Here is a 25,955-nt window from a genome sequence, read left to right as displayed (position 1 = left end):
CCCACAGTACATAATTTAATATCTTTATATTTACGACAGTTTTCTATTGTTTTCCCAAAAACACTATTGTTCATTAGCTTATAAAATTTTTTCTCAAATTCATTTTTACTGTTTTGTCTTAACATCGTATTCAAATCAATATAAGTTTTTAACCATGGTATTTGTTTAAATTTCAAAATTTTATGAACTCTGCTGATTTTGAGACCTAAACTGACTGCCTGTTTCAAATTTCTATAATGGATAACATAATTTTTCTTATCGAGAAGTGTTGTTAACAATTTTGGATTTTTTGATGATGATATGGGTGGAATCATTTTTTGAAGACATAATGGAAGATCTTTATGAACATTTTGAAGTTCTATAGGATAATCTAAGTCAACTTAGGTGTATTAAATATATCTTCAGAATAGAAATCAGTATTATTTTTCCATTCAAAATCACCTACAGGTAAATATTCTGATAATGCTGTACCATACAAGTTATTAACATCGTAGTACATGAGATATGATGAGGGTTGATCAGGGTTATACTCGCTTTTCATGTAAATATTATTAGCTTTACCATATCTATTGCTACATTTAGATATTCCTCCTCTTATACCCCTTTCAATAAACATTAACTTATCTACATCATCTAATAATTCCAAAGTAACCTTTGAAATTTTTAAACAACTTGCATAAGCTAGACCTGGTGCAGTGTAATATTTCAAACATTCCAAATCGTATGTTTTCATACATACTTTTCGAAAGTTTTCGAAAACGTCAGCAAAAAGTAATACATCTGTTTTCAAATATAACTCCATATATTGTTGTAAATTTTGAATTTCAAAAGTATCCCATACTTTAACAGCGTGTGAATACTCATCTTCTGTTACACCACACTTTCTCAATTTATTGAAAAAGCATTCGATCGGTGGTAATTTGTCAATGTTCATTTTATCTCAACTATCAGAATAATCATATGGAAATATACCTTTCTTAGATAAAAGTTTAAATTCCTCTTGATTTTTACAGAAACTTTTTGTGATTAACTTTTCTGAATGATTTAAATATGAACTCAATTTATCTAGACTACTTGCCATGAAACGAAAAGAGTCTAGGAATCGGTATGTTATACTTGTATTGTCAATTTGTTTACTAAATGATATATATTTTTCTTTATTTACTGGTAACAATCTGACAGCACCAGAAATCTCTTTCGCTAAAGCTCTAATAATGAAATGGCTATCGTAACCAGATAAATTATGAAAAACAACAGGTATCATATTATCATTCTGATAATTAATGTTGCAAGGGGTGGAATTGGCTGCACCACGAAATTTTCCAGATATATGACAATGGTCCTTAACCTTGATCTGATCCTCTGACAGTTAGTGGCTGAATCGAAATCGTGTTTTTGTTGAGGTGATAGCGGAATCATTGGAACCACATTGGAAAATACTGAATTTAATTTGAAAGCTAGCTGTTGTAAACGTTTGACGAACCAGCTAATACAATTTTTACCAGTATATAATTCGAATTTTCATTTTGAATTGTCGAAAGTACACAATAAGTAAAATGTTACACTACATGGAATATGTTTTTGAAATTTTCGAATTTTTTTACTAGGTTTCACATCCTCATATTTTTCCAAAATGCTTTCAATGTCTGAATAAATCACAAACGGTACGGGTTCCTTATTTTTGAAGCCTGTGAAAGATAAACATTTTTCTTTTTCAGGTGGTAGAGTTATTTTGGTTTTATTTATTTTTCTACAGGTGAATATATGGTTGTTCAATACTTCCTGTGAATAGAAATGGTTGAGACATTTGGTACAATAAAACTTTTTGTGATTTATGTCACCACTTTGTCCACACAACAACCGCGACATGTCTTTTATTCAAATCAAATCAAATCAAACTTTATTCATCCATTCCATAATTGTCATTTTTTACAGATTGTTACAGATAATATAATAATATAATATAATATAATCCTGTACAGAGGTTACCTAAGCATAAATGCTTGTAGTGCATATCTCTGTATTAGAGCAAAATGATAAATAGTTTTGAAATTATTCACATTTTCATCTAAGTCCATCAATTCCTCTTCATCACATGAATCAACATCATCGAAATCATGTTCGGTTTGAAGTATTAATAAATTAATTGTTGTTAAAAATTCAAGATTACTCAAACGGATAGGAACGATTTCCTTTTTTTCAATACCGAAAACGTTTATTGACATATTATTCATTTTCTCAAATTTTGTTATATCTTTAAATTTAAGTGGAAATTCAATCCCTTCATATTTCAATATATTAGAAAAATGTGGATATGATGATTTTTTACAGACATTAGGTGCACATGGATGAAGAGCTGCCACAATAGACCAAAGAAAACAGTACGGATCATTATTTTGAATGTTGAGGACAGCCTTTTTATTTTGAATGAATTTAGGTACTTCAATATATGTGGAAATACCTACATTTATCGGTGTATAGTTATTAAGGTTCACCTTCAATTGTAAAATTTCATAAAGGCTCCAACCGCTGTCTTTTTCTTGAAATTCTTCAAGTTTTGTCAAAATATTATGTTTGATATGCTCATCGTAAAATAATTTCAAATCTGTATTCGAATCGAGAATTCTGTTTTTTGTTTGAAAATGTTTGATGTCAGTTTCACCGGTTTGAGGCTTCAGGAAATTCGCTAAAAATATAACGTTAACATTCAGTAAAGTTTTTTTCAATTCTCTCCCAACTTTACATATAAAAGATCTGTATGCTTTATCGAAGAACTCCGTAGGATCCTTAATTTTCAAATTAATGATTGCACCAGTCCTTACACGACTATTGAAACATGATTCTAAATCTTGCCAAATTAAATTTCTTTTTTTATTTTCATTAACATTTTTATGAAAGTTGAATTTTTGTTTATAATATTTCAATAAAGCCAAATTCGATTCTAATTTGGAAAAATATTTTTTGTTCGAACATTCGTTAAATTTGATATATTTTTTCAAAAGTAAGATATTTTTGTTTAAAAATTTAATCCACTTGAATTACTCAGCTTTACTTTTAATCAACTTACCAACTTTTTGAATTTTCAACACAATATTATCGCTAACTTTTTGTATTTCTGCACAGGTATTTATTGTTGTTTAGTAGCGTGAAAATGATCAAGTGAATAACGAACGATAAACAACACAGTTTTAATCTATTCTCACTTACCTTGCGAATGATGTCAAATTGCGATCAGTTCAATTTACAAACCTACTTTATAAGATTTATGCAGCACTTATTTGCTAATGAGTTGTTATTTCGAATGCGCGCTATTTCCATAATTTAGAGGTCATTTTTGATTATGTGAATCATGAACTTTAAACGTCTGTTTATGGCAATGAATTAATGGAAAAATTACATCACGTAATTAATACATGATAATGCTCGCAAATCATGAACTTTACATGTGTGTTATGGTAACACGGTATTGATATTTCTCAATAGAAAAATTATATCACGTACTTGATACACTCGTTTATCATTGCATAAACAACATACGTACGATGTTATTCATTTTTATCAGCACAATTTCACAGTATAAATTGACGGATCTGTGTCTTTGGAAAATCATTCTAGTTACGAGTGAATCGATACAACAACAAAAATGTCAACTATTCCAACAACTTTAATTATCAATATTACAAATACAAAAATGTTGCCCGTCAATATGGCAATGGTGGTGCTTAAACAATTATTCAGGTAAGTCATTTTCAACTGATATTATTACTTGTGTTTGAACAATTTTTCATATTGTTATAGATATGGTGTGAAGCAGAACGTAAAAAAATCTGAGGCCTGTATTTTAGTATATTTAAAATACAATCCGAAGATGGTTACTTTGACTAAGAAATTTGGTAATTTGCCAGTGAAAGTAACCCGAGCAATGGCTGAACATGAAAAGGAATTGGGGTTTCTGGAAACGGCAGTGAAACGGTTCAATTTCAACATACAAGATGATGATGACGTGGACGCTATTCCATCACCTCCACCACCAAAAAAGTTGAAGGCTTCATCATCATCATCAAAAGAAATTCTACCGCCTCCAACGCGATCACTATCTCCTGTCATAATCGAAGATTTTGGAGAAGAAGAAAACTCTCAACACCCTACTTATTTCCAAGAATCCCAAGATTTTTTGTAAAATTTATTTATTATAGTAAAATAAACAAAATTGAGAAAAATATTTTTTTATTTCTGCAATGTAGTAAATATCACATGTATAATGAGAATGTGTGAAAAGTAAATATTTCATTATAAGAACAAGAATTCAGAATTAATTTTTTACAGTGAGAATACCAATATTTCAATAAAAAAACATTTTGTAGTGCACAATTCAAACTGTTATTTAAATGATTCATACAATGGTGTGACTTGAGAAAACTTTTCAAATTTTCTATTGCAGGACATCCTTCTTCATACAAATCGGAAATTTCATTTTGAATGAGTTTCTTTTCACAACCTTTCACACTTATAACAGCATCAAAACCAACACAATTCTTGATGAACTTCGAAATTTGTTCGTAGTTGATGGTTGCTACTGTTGTTGAACTTTGCTCATGATGCCATGACAATCCATGTAGATTATTTGTACACCAGTTCATATGTTTTTGATGCCTATTGGTAAATTAATCATTTGATGGTACCATACTCCATTTTCAACATTCAAAATTGCAATTTCTTTACATAAAAAATTTCCTTTACCATATTGAAAACCTTGCACATCGATGATAAACATGATACCACACTCAATGACACCGTAAAAATAAAGTAATATACTGATTCATAGAGTATTTATAATACGAATGCTGATTACGCAATATTTCTCTTATCTATCCAACTATTATGTTTGTCATCCATTTAACGAACACTTTTCCATTCTTTTGGGAACTTTTTCTACGAGATATATATCAGGATGTTTTACTTTTTGTAATTGCTCTTTGTAAAAACCTCCTGAAATATCTTGCTTTTTATCATCTCTCAGTAAATAGGTTACAGGATTTGTCAATTGTACTTTTGCTATCGTGAAAATTTCTGTTGACCAGTTTGGAAAATATTTTTTATCGAAAATTCCTCGTAATTTAGATATGCGTACATGATCTCCTATTTTGAATTTATTATTGAAGTCAATTTGTTTGATATGATTGTAGGCTGTGTGAAGTAATTTATTTTCATCTTTTTTACTCACTTCAGCAGGTTTCATTTTAATGGTTCTATGAGTGGAATTGTTATATTTTTCCAAAATATGCTTCAATACATTAAGCCACTTATAGTTACCCTGAAAATTGAATTCTTTATACATCCAAGACTTCATTGTTCTATTAAATCTCTCAATTATTGATGCTTTCTTTTCACTGAACGTACTATAATGATTAACTTTATATTTTTCCATCAACTTCTTAAATTCTGAGTTGAAAAATTCTTTACCTGAATCAGTTTGTAAATTTTGTGGTGATTGTTTACGTAAAGCTTCTTCCATAGCTTTGGACACAGCATTAGCTGTCTTATTTTTTAAAGGTAGTGCCCAAGCAAACTTTGAAAAACAGTTTATCACAGTTAGAATATATTTATATCCTTTATTCACTTTAGCATATGGTATCATCTCAACTAAATCAGCTTGAAAAATATCATCGAAACCCTTAATGATTACTCTTCGTCTTTTGAAATTGATACGGGCTTGTTTATGAAGTTCTTCAATAATATCCCTTTCAATATCAGTTTGAAAGTTCATGGTATGACGGTCAGAAGAAAACTCAAGAATATTGATGAAATTTTATTAATACATACACTATCTGTCATACATATTTCATAAAACAATGGTACTCATTTTCTAATTCCTGGATCCTTTGGATTTTTGTTTCGAATTTGATTTGGTGGTTGTGCTCTCCTCTTCTGGAAGCTTTGATAATCAAACGGTTTGCTTCGGAAGACACTTTATGCTCTTCCATATCAGGACAAAGTTCTCTAATCAAATTTTTGGTATACTGTTCAATGTCAATTTGATCATATTGTTGTGTATTCATGTTTGAGATAAAACGTTATAAGTAACTACAAATCTAATGAATCTATTTATACTTTTCTGTTATCAAATAAGATTAAAATTTTCCAAGCTCTTCTCGCGAAATCTTTGGTCAAAAATTATTTGTCTATGTGAATTTTCTAAAATTGGATCTATAAAAGCTGAACTGCTCCGAATACGTCGCTGGAAGCGTGTTCGATCAATGGCAAAAAATTCCCAATAAGTTTTTCTTGCATTTCTATAGGCGAAACTCCAAGCAAATATGTAATGAACTTCATTTTTCTTTTCATCGAAAGTTATTCTATTATTACTACTCATCATAACTCACTCTAGAATTGTTTCACAGAATTCGTTAGTGGATTGTATCTCAGTAAACGATCGTGTAAAACCAAACAAAATGCTGATGTATTTGCAGGAATATTTTCACTGGCTTCGAAGTCGAGTCTTATATCTTGCACTCCTACCTTTAAGATATCATTTTGTTTCACTGCAATCAATAACAAATAGAGGTGCGATATCGTGAAACTTAATCAATGTAAGACAGGGCTCTCCAGAAGTTTTATAATAGTAGGATTCTTGAAATTGGGCGAAGAGCTCGTAAAGTAATGCAAACTGGTTTTTCTTGAAGTTCAAATTCATATTATCGTAAGGGTATACATCTGAGTTGAGGTGGAGTTTGATGTTGGTAATATTACAATGATCGAAATGACTAATATTTTTCTTGATCTGATTTTTCCTTTGAGTCTGAAAAGCTGCAATGATGAATCGAGTTTTTTCCAATCGATTAGATGCTTTCACATTCCAAGAATGAGTCATTGTTTGTTGTAAAAGTGGATATTCGTGTAGTTCCCAGCTCCTGAATGCAATTTCTAAGTCACGCCCTTTTTCAATGTACTTGAGTAATCGCAATTTTTCTGTATCGGAAACTTGAACATGAGGAATTCTCCAGAGAATTTAAGTTAAATTAACTTTGGGTTTTTCATTATCCTTTGTTGATATTACAGAATTTACGTCACTACTTGTTCTAATGAGTACCAATTCTTGGCGAATGTTTACGATTATTTTCTTGAAATCTTCACAGAAACCCAAAAGGTGTTTCAGGGGGATGTAGACGTTGTAGTATCCATTCGAATCAGATACTTTTGGATATTCCAAATGATTCCAACAGGCATTATTATATCTATCACATTCGCTACTTGTATAGGAAATGTATCCTTTAATAGATGATGTTATACCTGGGTTCCTCACCCTGTCCACTACAGTGCCTCCTATCTCATATCTTATCTCATACCATTATTCACAAAATTTAATGTTATACTAGGTTTATTTTCAGCATCAGTTAATCGTCCTTCGATATAAAGGTAACTTTGGGATGGTAATGTATAAATATCTTGAGTTTGAATAGGAATTCTAATTTCATCAGAATTATTGAATGTCGTATTTGCATAAGGTGGATGACTATGCATCTCGTAATTAGTTATAGAATCATCCATCAATACATGTTCACCAATATTCAATATATTAAAGCTCATTTTTGCGTTTTTTCCTCATTTTTCCACTATCTAGTATTTTTGTTTTTCTGCTACTTCTGCTGCTGCTTCTGCCACCGCAAGAACACTTAAAAAATAATAAAATTTGTCTGAATCTTGAACTGATGTTGACTTTCAGGTTACACCAAAACTCGTAAAAAGTAGCCGTTTTGACACTTTGACACTTAAAGTACTCGAAAACCAAGTGAAAGAAGAAACTGTCGATTTTCTGATGTTAACCGTTTAACAGCACTTCCTATAGTGACACATTTTCCAGGATCTTTATCAATTATACTATGTGCTGTTGTTGATGTTGTTGGAAAAGTTGTAATATTATATAAAAATACCATCAGAGCTGCTCTTTGAGATGAAGTCTTACTGTTATCGTTTCCTGTTGGAAATTGACTAAATTACCCTCTTGATCATTTATTTTAAGGAAAACCTCATCGATATGTCTAGTGTTTATTGGTAAATAGATAACATTTGCAACTTTTTCAATGATTCGAAATCCACTTGGTACGGTGGGGTAGAACATATGTAACAAATGTACGGCACTGTCATTATTGAATGAATTCGTTATTAAATTGCATTGAACACAAATCGAATTCACTTTGGAGATATTGATTAGAAAAACCGATATATGTTTTCTATTCGGTTGTAATTTCTTTTTCTCGAATCCTAATAGAGGTGCCAATGAGTTAGGTTTTTCAAAATGAATTGGTTTATTGGACATGATTTCATATCTCAAAGTATTTCGGTTTGCATACAATTTCAGATCGATACTACTCTCAGAATTTTCCTCTTCTTTGGTTATGATATTTGAAGTTTTCGCTTTGAGTTCTTGTTTCGTACTTTCTTTCGATTTCACTTCATTCAATTGCCTCATAATTTCACTCTCTATATCAGATATTTCATATGAACCAGGAGGAATCTTAATTTTTGTAGACCCAATATAAAAAATATTATTAGTCTCATCCACATTCGGTACTGTATTGAATGTTACAAAGTCAATCAATCCTAAATCATAATTTTTCGTATCGTCCAGTATGATAGGAGGATTAATTTTAGACGAAAGAATCGAATCTCGGCCTGATAAGGTGAACGTATATGAACGCATGTTGAAGGTTATCTGTAGAATGAAGAGAAAACATTGATTGCATACATGTTTATTGAGAAAGAAATTTCAAACATAGTTGTCCGCAATTGCTCTACTAATCGAGAATAATATATTTGAAACAGAGGAAACTTTCAAAAAGCATGGTATGCTATTCCCCTCTACAATAAGGTGTATAATTGTTGGACCTTCAAACTGCGGTAAAACAAATTTAATTGTGAATATGTTGGAGCATGAAAATGGATTGAAATTTGAAAATATATATGTGTATTCTGAATCACTTAATCAACCTAAATATAGGTACTTGGAGCACCTGCTTGAACCAATAAAAGGAATTGGATATTACGCATTCAGTGCCAGTGAAAATATAATGCATCCGTCTGAAGCTAATCCCAATTCGATTTTTATTTTTGATGATGTTGCTTGTTAGGCCAGTAAAAAGGGGATTTTTAGTCGGCGTAATTCGGGGAAAGCTGGAGATGGTTTTAATACCTTCTAATGGTCCTAAATACATGTAATCTGAGTTTGCACCATCGCAGGTGGTGAGCTTAACTTTTGGGAACAAAAAAACCTCGAAATTTTTGCACTTTTTTCATTAAATACACGCAAAATCGCTTATAACTCGTAAACGACACGTCCTATAGAAAAAATCATACTTGACAAAATTAAAGAGCATTAAATTCTACGTCTAATGACTTACTCAAACACCCGAATCGGTTCACTGGTGTAGCCGCAATCGTGCGTCAAAGATTGGCAATTTTTACCAACTTTGCTAAAAACTTCACTTATGTCACTTTCAGACAGCTGTAACATGTAAACGGTCAATCCAACCAAAAAACACCATAGAATAAAAGCTGTAGAGCATCAAATTTCAATTTGAGTGGACACCTTAAATTTCAAATTCATTACCTACAATCTCCAAAAAACTGGTTTTCCGGTTTTTCGCCAAATGCACAGCAGAGCTTGTGAACAGAACTTACCTGTAATCTGATAATCATGTGTATTAATCTAATACGACCAATGCCTTAGTTCACTTCCCAGAATTATATCGAGAAAGTACGTAAAATACCTAATGAAGTAGGTAGGAAATTTAAAATTCCATGTTGACGTCATCATAAAAGTCGCTCATTGAAAAGGGACCAAGGTAGCAAGAATAAAAGTTAATTTTTCTTTCTTAGTCTTTATTTACTAACATGATTGTCTTAAGATTACACATCATAGAACTGCATTGTATATATTAGAGTTAGGTATTGTAATACAAAAAATGAAAAAAAAATGAAAAACAACTTGTGAATGTAATACATTAAATAATTATGAATATAAATACAAGGCTCGTCGTTTATTTATTTGTACAATAATTATTTTCGCCGTCTTTTGGAGACAGAGGGGACAGGTTCTTCTTGCTCACAAGGTCTTGGGCCAGTATTCGAGGTTGGCTTGGGGTCAGCGGAAGTTGACGGCTCGGGATCAGCAGAAGTTGATGGCACCGGGTCAGCCGAAGTTGAAGGATGCTGTAAAATGGACAACAGAGGCGGCATCTCGTTCATTTCCTTGTCCATTGCTTCCTCATCGGCCTCATCGTCATCATAGCAGGGCGCGACTTCGGATGCAATCTCAATTTCAACAGGGGCATTAGTGCAGGATTGACCCTTGCAGCTGCGGCATATCACTGAGCACTTCAAGCCATGCTTGCGGCAGCTGCATTTTCCCATGCAGCCCTTCACACATTTACAGGAAAGGCTGTTAAGCACGTCTGCTGGGGCTGGATCCCTGGTGGTCGTTGTTGGGATCAGCCCATGCCCACTCTGTTCCCACCCCCATAACGTGGCAGGTTTCTCGTACCCATACCAATGCTGAACTTGGTGGTATGTTCTCAGTGAATGGTGCTCAAGTGCCGCATCGGTCGGGGGCAATGATGCCAGGTCAAATCCGGGTTTGGAGAGGCTGTTTTTGAATTGGGAAAACCTCACGCTGTTGATTGTTTCCGCATGCTGTGAAGAGTATACGTACATCAGGAATTGTTTCCCTGCATGTATAACATCCTCTTTAGACGCATTCTCATCAGAGAAGACGGAGGCGTATGTGGCTAAATGAGGATTTTTTGCCATGACTTTCACGAATTTCAATTTACCTTGCCTGTAGAAAGAAGATGTGGTGTCGCATCCACTAAATGCGTGAAGAAAGGGGAGATGCTCCTTGATAATATCATCATGTCTGAAGTGGTTGGGAGAATAAAAGGTGTTGTTCAACACCCCCTTTCCTGGTCTCATGACAATGACATCTGATGAAGGAGCTCGCCCAGTTAGTATAACAAGGAGGTCGGTGTCCTCTCCAACTATAATGACACGTTCTTGCTTTTCGTGGGCCATTTCCAAGGCGGTTTCCACAATTAGGGTATCTGCATCTTCATCGGCTTGTATCACGCAGAACCCCTCTTGTGACAACTTTTCCCGCAGCAGTTGGATAAGTTTATCCTTGTTGGAATCATTTGCGAGAAATCTATCTTTGGGCATGGTCGCTGTCATGGTCTCGTCGAATTCGACCCTGGCTGCAGAGGCTTTCTGTTGGCGGCGCAATCGCTCGACAGTCTTAGTACTCTTGTCCTTCGCATCGTGTGGATAGCCATCAAAAACTATCGTCGTTCCTTGTTTGCCAAAGTACCGCTTGACGTAATTGACATATTTAGCGAGGATGTCTGAGAACTTTTCCTTTGATTGCCAGACAACTCGATGAATAAGAACTCCTCCGTCAAGTACGAATGTTGCTTTGGACATGTCGATGTCTTCACTCTTCATAGGTGAGAATAGATCATAAAACACTGATTTGCGGGTTTTCCTCATTCCTGTTTCATCAAACATGGACAGAGGATAAGGTGCCAACTCATACGTAAACAGATCCTTCAACTGTGCATTTGTTTTTTGGAGGAAGGTTATTCTTTTGAAAATGGTTTCTGGGTTGACTGGAACCACTTCTTTATTAATTGTTACTCGAGAGGTGAAAGCTTTAAGAGGGACAACTCGGTTTTTGAGTTGAAACTTAACATCACGAAAGTTGTTGCCAACAATCCTCCCAATACTTTCCTTTCCTTTCAATAATGTCTGGTGGCAGTTTATAGTCGTGTCACCCACAACTCCTGTACTAATAGACATGACATAGTCACCTGTTGGGAAAGGGTCGTGAGTAGCAAACCATGAAACGAATTTGGCAACGTCTGTTTCATCCCTTGTTATCCTGGACAGCCTGGCATCTACATGTTGTTCTGTGCTAGCAAAAGTTATACCACAAAAATCTTCAAGTTGGAGGAAAATTTCCATGATAGCAGGCATTGATGCTATCCACTTTCCAAGGACAGCATCGGTAACACCACGCCCAGATATGCCACCTGTGCTCTTGCTAGCTCTCATAACCACCTGTTCTATGGTCATATCAGTCCATATTCCAGACCAGAATTTGTCAGACCTCCGAATGGTGAAGAATCCTTTGTTGACAAATCGATTGAATTCATCAGGTGGAAGCTGTGATTCAAGTTCCAACATGTCTTGGACATAGAGGTGAGCAGATTTTGCATAAAGGAAGTGGCCTGTGGCATGAAAGTAGGGCAACATTTGTTGAACACATTGAATATGTGATTGGAAGTCACCACTTCGTTCGGCTTGGATGAATCGTTTGATGATGGTGACCATATGGAAGTACTGAACCCACAGCTTGGCAATGGGCCCCCTTTCCTCAAGTTCAGCTAGTTTGTCATAGAACTTGTCCATAATACTCGTAAGGGGTGGTCTATTCAGTTCATCGTCAAAGTTTGGAGCTCCAATGCTGCTGAGAATGACCAGTACCTGTTCGTTCTGTTCTTCAGTTATTTCAAGCTTGGACAGAATTAATTTAGCTAAAGCCAAGTGGACTAAGATATGTCCTCTGACAGCTCTGGAGTACGCGTGTCCTGTCATCATTTTTTCAGTGGATGCTCTGGCGTAGGCTACACTTAACACATCTTGCAACCCAGATCCATCCATCAAAAACCCAATGGTGCCCATGTACGACATCAAGAGGTGAAAACCACCCAGCCTGACAATAACACTGGTCAAGGGAGGCCCACTTCCTGCCACCAATTCCCTTGATTTTATGTACAAAGGCTGGTCAAACGTCGCAAAGGTGAATTCTTGATTTCCTTTGTTTTGTACAGCAGTCATCAGAGCAGTGTACAAAGTATCTGCGTCTCCAGGGGAGTCGATGAATGGCAAGCAGACAACACGAGATTTCGTATATTCTTGGCCTGACGTTATCCGTTCCATAAATCCGTTCCAGCCAGGGATGTCTGGGCGATCTTGCCATTTGCTGTACAGCCACATAAAGTCGCCAGAAGAAATTTTGACGTTTTCAGTTGGATTTCGATCGTCCAGGTTGTAAATGGTGATTGAATTGAGTCCATTTTCAGTTTTTTTCTGATAATGAAGTAACGGAATCTTCCTCGAATCCCCTATTTCTTGCGCGCTAGTTAATCTCCTTAATTTAGAGATCCTTCCATCTGAACGGACAGAAGTGTGCGGGGTGATGCATTGAAGCCCTCCCATGGCATGAAAAGTATTTGCTCCATCAATCGTGTCGATATTAAGATCCACGTTATCAAACACAAATTGGTTGTATGAATTCTCCTCTGTGATTTGTGGTGGTTGCTCAATGCAAGATGCTTCAAATAATCGAGCATCGTAATATGAACAACAAAATCCGAGACTGGAAAGCACTTCAAGCAGTTCTTTAGACCCATACTTCTTGTACAGAGTAGCGCCCAGAGCAACTTGTAGTGGGGAGATGAACGAACGTGGTCTCGTAGCACTCAATATGGCATGTGCGATCGCAGTTATTTTTGTATCCATCTTATCTTGTTCAGGATGCACTTTTTTAGGTCGCTGTACAATTGTCTTGAGGAGTAACTGCAGCGAGTCGGGGACAGGTTTATTAATGTCTCCCAGGAAATTTTCAATCTCTGGATATGTATCCAAATCGTAATTCTGTGATCTGATGTCCTCTTTTATGATGCTTGCAGCTGCTTTAACGATTCGAAGGCGCTCTTCTTCTTCATCATTTTTCCTGGCATCATACCAACTCTGCTCAATTATCTTGTAGCCAGTCTTTCGAAAACATATAACGGTTGGCTTGCCGCCATCTTTAGGTGTCACAATAATGTTATCGCCGTATTTCTTTTCCAGCCGGGTTTTCAGGGTTTTGTCACTTGGAATGTAGCCTGTGTATCCCTTAAAGATTTCGGGCAGAGTGAATTGGCACTTTTCTTCGTTGATCTCTATATATTGACATAAGTAATTAAATGCCTGAGTCACGTTCTCTTCCTCAGGCCTACCTGCCTTTCTGATGAGTGCTGGTGTCTCACTAAATCTCAAAAACTGTTTTCCACACGATGCATGATATCGAGCCTCAGCTGCAACCAGATCAGATTCAAGACGAATTCGTCTCAACACCTCCTCTTCTCCCTTCCGTTCTGCTGCTGTGACGAGAGAATCCTTGAATTCCAATGTTTCAACACAATGAACGGAGTCACGTCGCCCGACTGGTTTTTTCAAATTCTTTTTACGAAATTCAGTTGATGCATCCTGCCCACATATCACACAGTTTTTCTTAAAATCAAATACTGTTCCTGATGGTCTTTTGGCTCGAGTAACCCCACTCTCTTTTGTTGCAACCCTCTCCCTCACGTAAAGTTTCCTACATCTCTCGTGAACAGCTATTGAATTGAGCCCCTGCAGGGTCTTGTAATGGTCATCATTCTTTTCTTTGCTGACCTTAATGAAAGTCGCAATTCCCCTTGCCTTTACTGTCGTGACCTCTTCCACAAATAAACTTCGGTCACAAAAAATACACTTCCCTCCGCTCATTGTGGAAAGATAAAAAACGCGTTTCAAAACTACGTCACTTCGCTAAACTGAACTGGCGTTGAAAACCGAAAAAAACGTTTCAGTTAACTAAACACTGTCAGTCCACCACAGAGGCACAAAATAAACTGCCAACTTGTGAGGGTTCTGTTGAGTTGGGGATCTGCAGGTATGGCCGTGAAGGAAGGGACATAGCGGGACTCTTTTGTTGAGAGGGGTCGATGACCATACCTTGAGCCTTAGGAGGGGAGAGACCAACAAGCAAAAAAAACCCTCACCTGCCACCTTCCCCGATAAGATGTGTCTGCTTGAAATAATTATTCTGAAAAAATAACTTCCTGCCGAACCGATCATATTTTACTTGGATCACGTTCAAAATGTAAAATAATTCCCTACAGTCATTTATTAATTCATTTCTTTTATATTATTAGGTACCTACCTAATTTTGAAGTTTTTATTTTTTAATATTTTTTTGAACTTCTTTTTGAATTCTAGCTTTTTTGAAACATTTTCCTTTATTCTATCCCTCTACAAACACGTTCACGTTTTTTGTCCGACTACTGTTTCACAAGTTCAGCTGATACACGTTTGGCGGAAAATCAGAAAATCCGGTTTTGTGGAGATTGTAGGTACTGAATTTGAAATTTATGGTGTCCACTCAAATTGAAATTTGATGCTCTACAACTTTTATTCTATGACGTTTTTTGATTGGATTGACCGCTTAGATGTTACAGCTGTCTGAAAGTGACATAAGTGGAATTTTGAGCAAAGTTGGTGAAAATTGCCAATCTTTGACGGACGATTGCGGCTACACCACTTAACCGATTCGGGTGTTTGAGTAGGAATTTAATGCCCTTTAATTTTGTCAAGTATGATTTTTTCTGTAGGATGTGTCGTTTACGAGTTATAAGCGATTTCGCGTGTATTTACTGAAAAAAATGTAAAAATTTCGAGGTTTTTTTGCTACCAAAAGTTAAGCTCACCACCTGCGATGGTGCAAACTCAGATTACATGTATTTAGGACCATTAGAAGGTATTAAAACCATCTCCAGCTTTCCCCGAATTACGCCGGCTAAACGTCCATTTTGAGGCTCGTTTTACTGGCCTATGTGATAATCAGGAAGTTATAAGAGAATACTTCAGTATGGCGAGACATGCTGCTGTCGATCCATTTTATTTGAATCAAAGTTATGCAAAAATACCCAAACACTCAATTCGAGACAATGCCAATTGTTTAATCGCTTTCAAACAAGATGATATAAACTATACCGATCATGTAGGAACTGACAGGACCTTTGATACCTTCAAGGTGATTTGTTCTTTATGTTGGAGAGAACCTTATGGATTTATTACTATTTTTAAAGATTGTTGTCTCAATAGGGGTCGTTACCGCAAAGGACTCGATCACTTCATACACATTCAAGAATAAAAATGGAAACAAACCACATTATCAGATTAATACCAGTTCAGACCTGTTGTAAACCAGTTCAAACCTGATAAAACCTGTTCATAACCGGTTCAAACCGGATCAAAACCAGTTCAGCAGACCTGATAGAAGCAGATCAAGTGTCGGTTCAACCTATTCAAATACCTGATCTATTCAAAATCTGATAGAGACCAGTTTGACAATGAAAAGTGAAGACATAGAACTGAAAAAAAGACTCATTAATAAACGGAAAATTGTTAAAAATAAATTGGAACTTTTGAAACATGGTGAATTACTACATGAAAGTATGTTCAATCCAATTACAAAACACCTGAAAAATATAGAGAATAAATTACAAGAAACATCATCTGAAACATATAAAACGTCTCCAATACAACAATACTTATTGCAAACTCCAAAAAATGAAAAGATGTTTCCCAAGATTCCTCGTCGATTATCAATGAAACTACTATCAAATTCAGAACCAAAAATAGAAAATGTTTCACATTCTGATGATGATGATGATGAACCAAGTGAAATCAAGCAATCTATTGTAGAAAATATTCAGTCTGAAGATGAAGAAGAAGAAAGTCATTCATCTGGAGTTAATCGTCTGAAAGATATTACACAAAATTCATATATTGATTATTTAAATCAATATGATCCTCTTCCAAGAAAGTATATCAATGAGATGCACCATGATGTAGACAAAAAAGAATTCGATCACAAATATGGTGTACGACTTGATGAAAATACTGAAAAACTATCAATCGGAGATTCAAGACTGAACATTGATGGTCCAGATGTAATCGTTAAAAATAGAAGATATAAGGGTACACCCGGTCTATATGAATTACTTTTCAGAAAATATCCTGAAAATTTCACCGAACAAGATCATCAAAATTATAAACAAATTGTTTTGAAAACGAATGCTCACCGGCGGCATTATCAACCAAATAAACAAATTGACGGTAGTAAATTGCAAAAATATAAAAATATAATAGCTCCAATAACAGGTATATCGGGAGAAGGTATGTTTATGGAAGCAAATAACAATAAAATAGATTATATTAGATGGGATGATCCAAACGAACTCTGCGACAGATTACGTTTACTACTATCCTCAAGGCAGGCAGGTCATTCAGGTCATCAAAATGAAATAAATTCCATTATTGAAGAACTGCGAGTAGCTAACATAATTGCATGAAAATTCAACAGAATTGATTAGAGAGAATGGAAGTCGAAGCACGTATGTATTTGATACACGAAAGAAATTTCGAAACTTTTGAAAGTAGAATCGAAACTTTTCATAATTGGACATATGAATTTCCAAAATATAAACTTGTTGATGCTGGTTTCATTCATACTGGTAAAGGTGATATTGTTGCGTGTCCGAAATGTCACATTGAAGGATTCGAATGGAAAATGGGAGACGATCCGCTGATGGATCGCTTCAGATGGCAACCCGAGTGTATATTTTTTGATGGAAATACATTGCTCTCTGGAAAAGAAACTCAAGAAAAAGGAGAAGTAAAACCACCCAAAGACAACGTTCCCACAAATTCAAGTAATATTTGTGAAATATGTTTAGAAAAAGAAATGAATATATTATTTGTACCATGTAAACATATAGCATGCTGCATTGATTGTTCTAACAGATGTGATAATTGTCCAGTTTGTAGATCATATATTGAATCATTTATAAAAATTTTTATTACATAAAAATAAAACATAAAAAACATAGCAATGTTATTTTTATTATTACACTCTACTTGTTTGTAAATCTAATGAAACCTTGTATTCATGAGGAATTACGTATTTTCCAATTCATTTACAAAAAATATCCATATTTAATCATACATATGACCTTAAGGTCAGCTAATCTGCTTTATTATCAGGCAAACAACAAGTATTCCAATGAAATGCAACGAAAATATCCTAATTAACTGCAACAAAGTTGTCTCAAGGTCAACTGGCGCGCCGACAAACTCATCGAACACATAGGCGTACGCCTGGTTGCCCGAAAAGGGTTGGCCGAAGACCATTCACTGAGCCAAAACGGCTCTACGACACGGCTAACCTACACCTGCCGAGGCCTCTTCTTACAACACCCTCTGGTCATTGACCATCACAACCCTCTGGTCATTGACGATCTACACAAGGGTTGCTCAAGAACTCTTTGTCACACCATTGTTCTTCGTCAACAAGGCCTTTTGACACGCTTCTTCACCCCAAACAACCGCACCCCTTACGCTCTCGATGGACAGCTCGATGGCATGGTTACCATTGTATCTAGAACCACGTTAGCTATACTACTATAAGCGATGAAAATTTTGAATTATAAAACTCGGTACCGTGATCAGATTGTAAGTTCCTTGGAACATGCTTCGCATCTTTCAACACACTCGCCATAGCTGCAGTAACTGAATCAGCAGTTTTATTTCTCAATGGTCTTGACCATACATACTTCGAATAACAGTTGATTACTATGAGGATGTACCTATGACCGTCATTTTCTTTAGCATATGGTTACATTTCCATCAGATCCATCTGCCACAAGTCATAAAATCCCTTTTTTATTGTCTTTCGACGGGGAAAATTTCGACGCGCTGCATCACTAATATTACTGCTATATGGTTTCTTCGAAGTGATGAAGTTGAGGATTCATTTCGCTATTGTTCACGTGCAGGTTTAACGACTGACTGTACAACTTCAATAACTTGTTCAGTAAAAGTATCAACCAAGTCGGCTATAACACCAATTTGCTTCTCCACATTACTCAATCGATCAGCCAGTGCTGAAGTGATCAGTGCATTTTTGTCAATGATGATTCGCAGTTCGTATTTTTTGAATCAATGTTTTTTTGACGTATCGTAGCGCTGGTGCAATGAATTCTTGGAAATAGTTCAAGGTTGATTCCTTGGCTGCTTTAATGTGATCGTCAACGTATCTTTTAGTGACAGTCTTCATCGTCTACAGGTTCACCAATATTCTGCCTTTCATTTTCTAACTTCTCCTTCAACTGTCTTTTCATAGGCGTGCTAGTGATAATACTGGCAGTAATTTTTCTACCTTCTCTGTTATCTGGTCGTTCATATTTTGGGAAAGGCCGTATGTCCAAGAGTGACACAACTTTTTTCCCGTCTCTTTGTCGGTTTCTGTGACGTAACTTTCAGTTGAGTTTTCAGATGAGGCGTAGTTTTGGATTGCACTTGGACCGGGAGTAGCGTCAAACATTTCGGATGAAGTTAAGGTTTCGGTTTAGATTCGGCTTGAACTAGAATTTTTTTGGAAAATTGTCTTCTTAACTTTGGATATGGCCAATGTTGCGGTTGTGCAGGAAGGTTCACTTTTATTTGGCATTTTGTAGGTGCTCAAGACTAGAATAATCAACAACTGTGTTTACGAAATGTGCAAGAGGCAGCTCTTCATCCGCTGAATCATCTAATAATTCCATATCTAATTGTCGAATCTCATAGGTTTTTTATCTGAAACAGATCTCTCCAAATCATTTTCATCTGAATCATCTAGTGATTCACCAGCTGCTTGTCGGATTTGCCGTTTTTCTTTTTCATCTGAAACAGATCTCAAATTATTTTCTTGTCGATAATTCTCCTCCCGACTTTCCCCTACTCCTGGCAACCTGTGATGCTATGTATTTATTTACAATGGTTGATATAGGTGCCTATGGTTCACAAAGTGATGACATACGTCATTCACTCTTGTCTTTCAAGAATGTCGCTTATTTGTCGTCTTTTTTTTAGATGCAACATCTGTTGTCATCTGATTTAGGGATGAAGTAACATAGGCCCCAAATAAATCGTTTGGTGTGCCATCAGTTTTTTATTGGATGGCAGCTACTATATTTTCTGCACATTTAAGTATATTAGCCACTTCCGATGTTTGTTTTATAGTTTGTCTTTCACCTGCAATAATTGAATTAATGATAAAGATTGCACATTGTATAAAAAGTTACTTGATTTTATTGCTCTTCGTCTTTTACGGGCCAAATCAGTTTTTGATGCAAAATTTTCACATTCGTCTGGGTTCGTTGCCTCTGGTTCTGAATCTTTTTCTGAAAATCCATATTTAAATCGATTTTAAAAATGAAAAATCTGACCTCTGTGATCCTCCTGATGAACATCAGCCTGTTCTGCTGAAATATGTATAAAAATCTCTTCAGTTTGGCAGTCATTTGGGATATCAACCTCCACATCTCTGATACTTTTGCAGTCCTGAATGTGTTCTACAATTCATAAAAATATCACATCTACAATTTATAAAAATATCACCAATATTTCAACTCTTGTCATCTCAAGAAATCGAAAAGCATGGAAATATTCCCACTGAGGTTCTGATGGTGCTTCTGCACCAGAAGGAATCACTATTTTTTCACGAGCATATTTGTCTCGTAAATTTTTCCAAATTCTTTGCATATTTATTTTTAATAATGCAATTTGTGTATTACAACAATTGAATGCCATATTTTTTTTAATAATACAATTTGTGTATTACAACAATTGAATGCCAAATGTATTTTCATTACGGCTTATGTGCAGGGTTAGTCCAGCACCGACTCCCGCCAAACGGTCATCTCCCGCTAAAACCAATGAAGCGGAAAGAGGGAAGAGGAGGATGGGTGAAATCACTCGAATGACCTATAAATAGTCGGATCTCGGAGGAATAAGTCCAGTTATCACCCGAAGACGAAATCACCCGAACAATCGAAACGTCGTGACGTAACTTGGTTTGGAATCTTTCAATTATTATTTTTAATTTTTTGTTAATAATATTTTTTAATTTTCAGCATTTATTAATATTTCAATTTTATATTTATTTTTTGGTGGTTGCTTGCATGTTATTTCTTTGTTATTTCAGTTTTTGTTTAATAAAACTGTTATTTTCGGAATGTTTCAATTTTTTTTCAGGGATTTGAAATCAATTTATATTATATTAGACCAGGGGTTGTCAAACTTTTTTAGACACCGTTCCCCTTTTTACAAAAAAATTCGGGTACCCCTTCACAGTTAGTAAAATAACTAAAATACCTATATGTCGGAGAATGATCCGAGTTGTCAGCCTTTTATTTTGTATAGTTTTAAGACGTGTAACTTAATTAATTGTCATGTTCAAATGAAAACAAAGATATATTGCTTCCATACATTTCATTCCATTATTACATTTTAATACATTATTTTATTACATACATTTTATTACATTAAAAACACACAAACCTTAAAAAACAAAAAGCTCTTACTTTAAAAGAAATTAGTGAGAAGGGTGAGCTTGTTTCTGTTTGCACAGTTCATCAATATTAGGTTCCGTATAATCTTAAATCATCTTCAACATTTAATTTGTTTCTATTGTCAAATATAGAAAATAATCATGAAATAATTCAGATTCATTTAAGTAAATATATGAATTGAAAGATGTTCCAACCTCACTTCAATGTTTTAACACAAAAACACTCAGTATTCAGAATTCCATCTTTTAATATTTCAAGTTCATAGACATCGAAATTGATCCTATCACAGGATATGGAATATAAAACAATCTCCAAATACGCAAACTTGGCACAGATTGCATGCTGTGCGTTCACTCCAGCTATGTTCAGCAAATGAAAGAAAATGCACAACGGCCATCTATTGGTTCTACGCGAAACTGAGTAATTTCCACAAAGCTGATCAACTGTGTCAACACCGCCTTTGGTGTCATTGTAGAAATGGATAACTTCTGGCTTATGTGTATTTGGGTTCACCGCATCATCATCGTGCATGGTTGAAATCAATATAACTGCCTTATTTTTCTTAGGAGCAAAAGAAACCATCATCAAATTTTTTTGAAAGCCAAAAAGAGCTGATTTTATAGCTCTATTTTTATGCGGCTGGAATTCAGATGGAATATCAGCCTTGTTTTTCCGGAGAGTGCCCACAAGTGTGATTTTTTTTTGCAACAGTTCCATTGCAAGTGGACAACTGGTGTACCAGTTATCACAAGTCAAATTACGGTTCTTTCCTCCTACATGCTCTAGAAGTCTCATTACAATATCTCGTGGGGAATTGGATACTTTATATTGTCCATCTGGTTGCTGCTAGGTTGGAAGTATAATACGTCTTGGCATCGCATAGTGCGAACAGTTTCAATCCATACTTTGCCGGTTTACTGGGTATGTATTGTATGAAATTGCAGCGGCCCCGAAATGGAACTAGCATTTCATCAATAGTCAAGTACTCGCTATGACAATAATTTTGTTTGCAGTTTGTTACAAATTCAGTAAATATATTCCGAACAGCTGCCAATTTATCTGATTTTTTTCTTTCATCTCTCGTTTTTTTATCATCAAATCTAATTTTAGATAAAATAAAGAGAAAACGATTGTAACTCATGCACGCTGCAAAGAGATCAAGGCCTGTCCCATCTTGCATCCAGAGTTCGTGAAAATTCGTATGATTGACTTTTTTCAATCCGGATAAGAACAATAGACCAAAAAAAAGCCAACAGTTCATTGTTTGTAATCAATTTGGCATCTCGTTCTCTGGAATAATTTGTGTGTTGGCTCTCAACAAATTTATTCGTATTCAATACAATATCATCAATCATTTCATTTGTGAAGAATTTTTGGAACGCGTCAAGTTCATTTGTTATATTTATTGCACAATGATTAGGACGTGGCAATGTTTTTGTGAGAGGTTTTGGCAAACTTGCGCACAACAGGTGTCTTTTGCCATTTTATAGCTCTATTTTTCCCAAAGAAAAACTCCCCATCGGCACTTTCATCTCCATCAGTCTCACTAGAAATCTCATCTTCACGGTCACTACCTTCTAGTTCTGACGTACTGTCATGGTCACTTTGAGTAACCACCACCTCTTCATCTTCGTCATCTTCCTCATAGCCCAGAAATTCTTCATCTGAACTTCCAGCCTCTAAGTGGGCCCTCATTTCCTCCTCCGTTAGGCATTTGGGATTTTTTATGGGAATAGAAGACCTGAAATCATGAAAAATGAATGAATGAATAAATCAACTTAGCGTAAAAATAAGCGAGAAAACTTTCAGATGTCGAAAAATACCCATACATAACACCATCGCACAATAAAACTAACGTGTTTGTAAACAATATTGAATACTTACATAATTTATCCTATTTCCCGCGCGTTGTATTCTAGGTACCAACGTGACAACGCGTCAAAATTAACGTATAAACACACAGCTCAGTCGGGCGTTCGGCGTATAACTGATCAATCACATCCCAGACATGTTAGACATAGGTTAGATGGGAGTCCAGAGCCACAAAAAAAATTCTACGTTCAATGGTAGCAAGAAATTTGGCGCTGGTGTACAAAATACACCAGCGCGAGTAATTAAGGGTTAAATGAATCTGAATCATTTCATGATTATTTTCTATATTTGACACTATATTTACTCTTAAGATATGTCGATCTCGAAAAACCTCTTTCACATAAATAAGTGGTGGAAAACCCAACAAGAAATTCAACAGCAGTGCTAGACAGTTCTTTGTGTTTCATTCCAACACCGATCCAGAAATTCAACAATGTATTACCAGAACTCAAATATTTATTTTTCAATGTGGGATCACACGGAACTTCAATGAGCTGCTCCTTTTCAACAATAGTCAGGTTAGTGTCCGTAGCATCAACAACAAAGGGGTCACGTATCCAGTCATACTGTTTCTCCAAAGGTACTCTATTATCCGGATCTGCAGTGCATTCAAGTACTGGCCCATTTGAGTCTTTTTAGTAAAATCAGATGAGTTTGTCTCATTATCTTGCAAAAATTTGTGCAATCTTTCAAAAGGCTCACAGTTGTTTTTACTATTGCATCAGTTTTCTTTGCTACATAAAAAAAATCAGAAATACTGCCCTGTATGAACAAATTCCAGATGTTGAATTTTTCAAAAATATCACTTAAATATACCAGCTTCAGAAGCCAATCAAATTCAGTATGTACTGATAACAAATGCAATTTGTGTTCGATAAAAAAAATATGTAATTCTTTGTGGAGTTCAAACACACGAGACAAAACAGTTCCCCGTGAAAACCATCATACTTCAGTATGAAGCAACAAGTTCTCATGTAGGCTCCCCATATTCTGGTATAGAACTTTAAAATAGCGAAATTTTTGTGGCCTAGTTTTGATGAAACTCACAACTTTTATACTCTGATCAAGGACCTCTTGAAGTTCCTCAGGGAGGTGCTTAGCCGCCAAAGCCTCTAGGTGAAGGACACAATGAGTGAACTTACAGTCGGTTGAAACCGTTTTAATATAGCCTACCAGCCCTGTGATGTGACCGCTCATAGCTTTTGCACCATCCATACACAGTGATACACAGTTTTTCCACTCGAGCTGGTTTTCAGAAAAAAAAAAGAATCTGATAAACTGAAAATATCTCTACCTGTTGTAGATGTTTTAAGTGGCTCACAAAATAAAATATCTTCAAATACTTCATCTTCAAATATTCCACGAACAAAAACGATCACTTGGGCTAGGCCAGCAACATCTGTGGACTCATCGAGTTGTATTCCAAAGCAAGGGCTACTTCGAATTGCTCGAACAAGTTGTTCTTTTGTATCATACGCCATATCATTGATTCTCCTTGAAACTGTTTCATTTGATAATGGAATAGTTTTAATTCTTTTTGTCCCTTTTTCTCCAAACATGCAAGAAACGATTTCTTCTGCAGCAGGGGAAATTAGGTTTTCGCCAATAGTATGGTTTTTCCCAGGCTTTGCGATCAAAGTGGCGTTTTAAAAGAGAAGGTTTCATAGAGTTTTTTGATAAAATTTCAGAACAAACAACACACTGCGGATTAGGCTCATCTGGGCTTCCAGTCCAAGTAAAACCTAATTTCAAATACGACTCATCATATTTTCTTTTTTTAGTTCTAGAGTTATTTGACAGTTTTTCTGGTTTTTGAATTTTTTCCTTGGGTTGCTCATTAGTATCAAGATGCTCAAGTCTACTTACGTTTTGTGAAGTTGATGGTCCAAGATTTTGATTCAGAACTTCATGAGCCATTTATTCATTGTTAATGTTTACTTCACTTCAATACCTTACTCAGTTTTCACAACACTGTGAGCGAGTTTGTAATAACAGATAACCAATATAATTACAGTGACACTGCGTAAAATGAGTACACATGGATGGTGTTATACCAAGCAGACAGTCGCATGCACACTCTCGTGGCACACACGCCAAACTGATGACTAGACTTGATTTGTCATCTGTCTCCCTGTGTGCGCGCATCCGACTATCTGCTTGGTTCAATTGCATCCACGCTCACTCATGTCGACGGCATGTCGACAGTTAGGTACGGTACCGTTATAACTGCAATTCATAAATTATATAAAATTACCTTGGATTTTGGAGTTTTTCCCTCTATTTAAATTTTTGGGTTTGTTTTATTTTGTTGGTCCCGCGTACCCCCTAAAAACTTTCGCGTACCCCAAGGAGTACGCGTACCACACTTTGAGAACCACTGTATTAGACAATGGAAGTCCGAACTGATGAAATATTTTCCATCGGAGTGATTTTCCATCAAGGTTTCCGGTTATTGCTTTCCAAAAAGTTCCTACACCATTTATTGGTGTAGGAACTTTTTGTATTGTATTGTTTTTATTTGAGCTTTGAAAGCTAGTATTCTAGGCTCATCTCGTCGAGAAAATGAATGAGGTTTTCTAGTTGGTTGTATAGAGATGGAGATGGTTGTATAGAGCATCTTTGATGGATGATAAGTTTTTGTAGATCAAAAGGGTCCGTTTTTGATGAAAAAAAATGCCGATCGAGTTATTGATTGAATCTAAGTTGTATTGGGCACTGGTTGTTGATGACAGCAGGAGTGTCTTGAAAAAGATTATTATTATTCTTTCTATATTTTTGGCACTTTTATTGGTAACTAACGTTACTGCAGTTTCGTCCTATGTACTTATA

The 25,955-nt window shown here is 35.5% G+C and overlaps 1 protein-coding gene and 1 long non-coding RNA gene across 2 annotated transcripts in view; both read left to right on the top strand.

Moving 5' to 3' along the window:
• The first annotated feature begins 1,681 nt into the window (after positions 1-1,681).
• Positions 1,682-25,955, top strand: part of LOC141484213 (uncharacterized) — a 189,861-nt gene continuing 165,587 nt past the window's right edge. Inside the window, exon 1 of the long non-coding RNA XR_012466529.1 lies at positions 1,682-3,327. This is a non-coding gene — a long non-coding RNA (uncharacterized lncRNA). The remainder of the gene's footprint in view (positions 3,328-25,955) is intronic.
• Positions 3,479-4,195, top strand: LOC141484209 (uncharacterized). Its single transcript, XM_074179294.1, has 2 exons — positions 3,479-3,738; positions 3,799-4,195. The coding sequence occupies exons 1-2, from the start codon at positions 3,644-3,646 to the stop codon at positions 4,178-4,180; spliced, it is 477 nt and encodes a 158-aa protein (XP_074035395.1). The 5' UTR covers positions 3,479-3,643; the 3' UTR covers positions 4,181-4,195.

Source organism: Leptinotarsa decemlineata, unplaced genomic scaffold (assembly GCF_025532065.1).
Source record: "Leptinotarsa decemlineata unplaced genomic scaffold, Ldec_3_MD MMD2_tig00005002_RagTag_RagTag, whole genome shotgun sequence".
Taxonomy (NCBI): Eukaryota; Metazoa; Arthropoda; class Insecta; order Coleoptera; family Chrysomelidae; genus Leptinotarsa; species Leptinotarsa decemlineata.
The sequence above is the reverse complement of the archived record's forward strand: the minus strand, read 5'-3'. Positions and strand labels throughout refer to the sequence as shown.

Coding starts and splice junctions, on each gene's coding strand:
- LOC141484209 (XM_074179294.1), top strand. CDS start 3,644: ATGTCAACTATTCCAACAACTTTAATTATCAATATTACAAATACAAAA. Junction 3,739..3,798: donor GTGCTTAAACAATTATTCAG/GTAAGTCATTTT, acceptor ATATTGTTATAG/ATATGGTGTGAAGCAGAACG.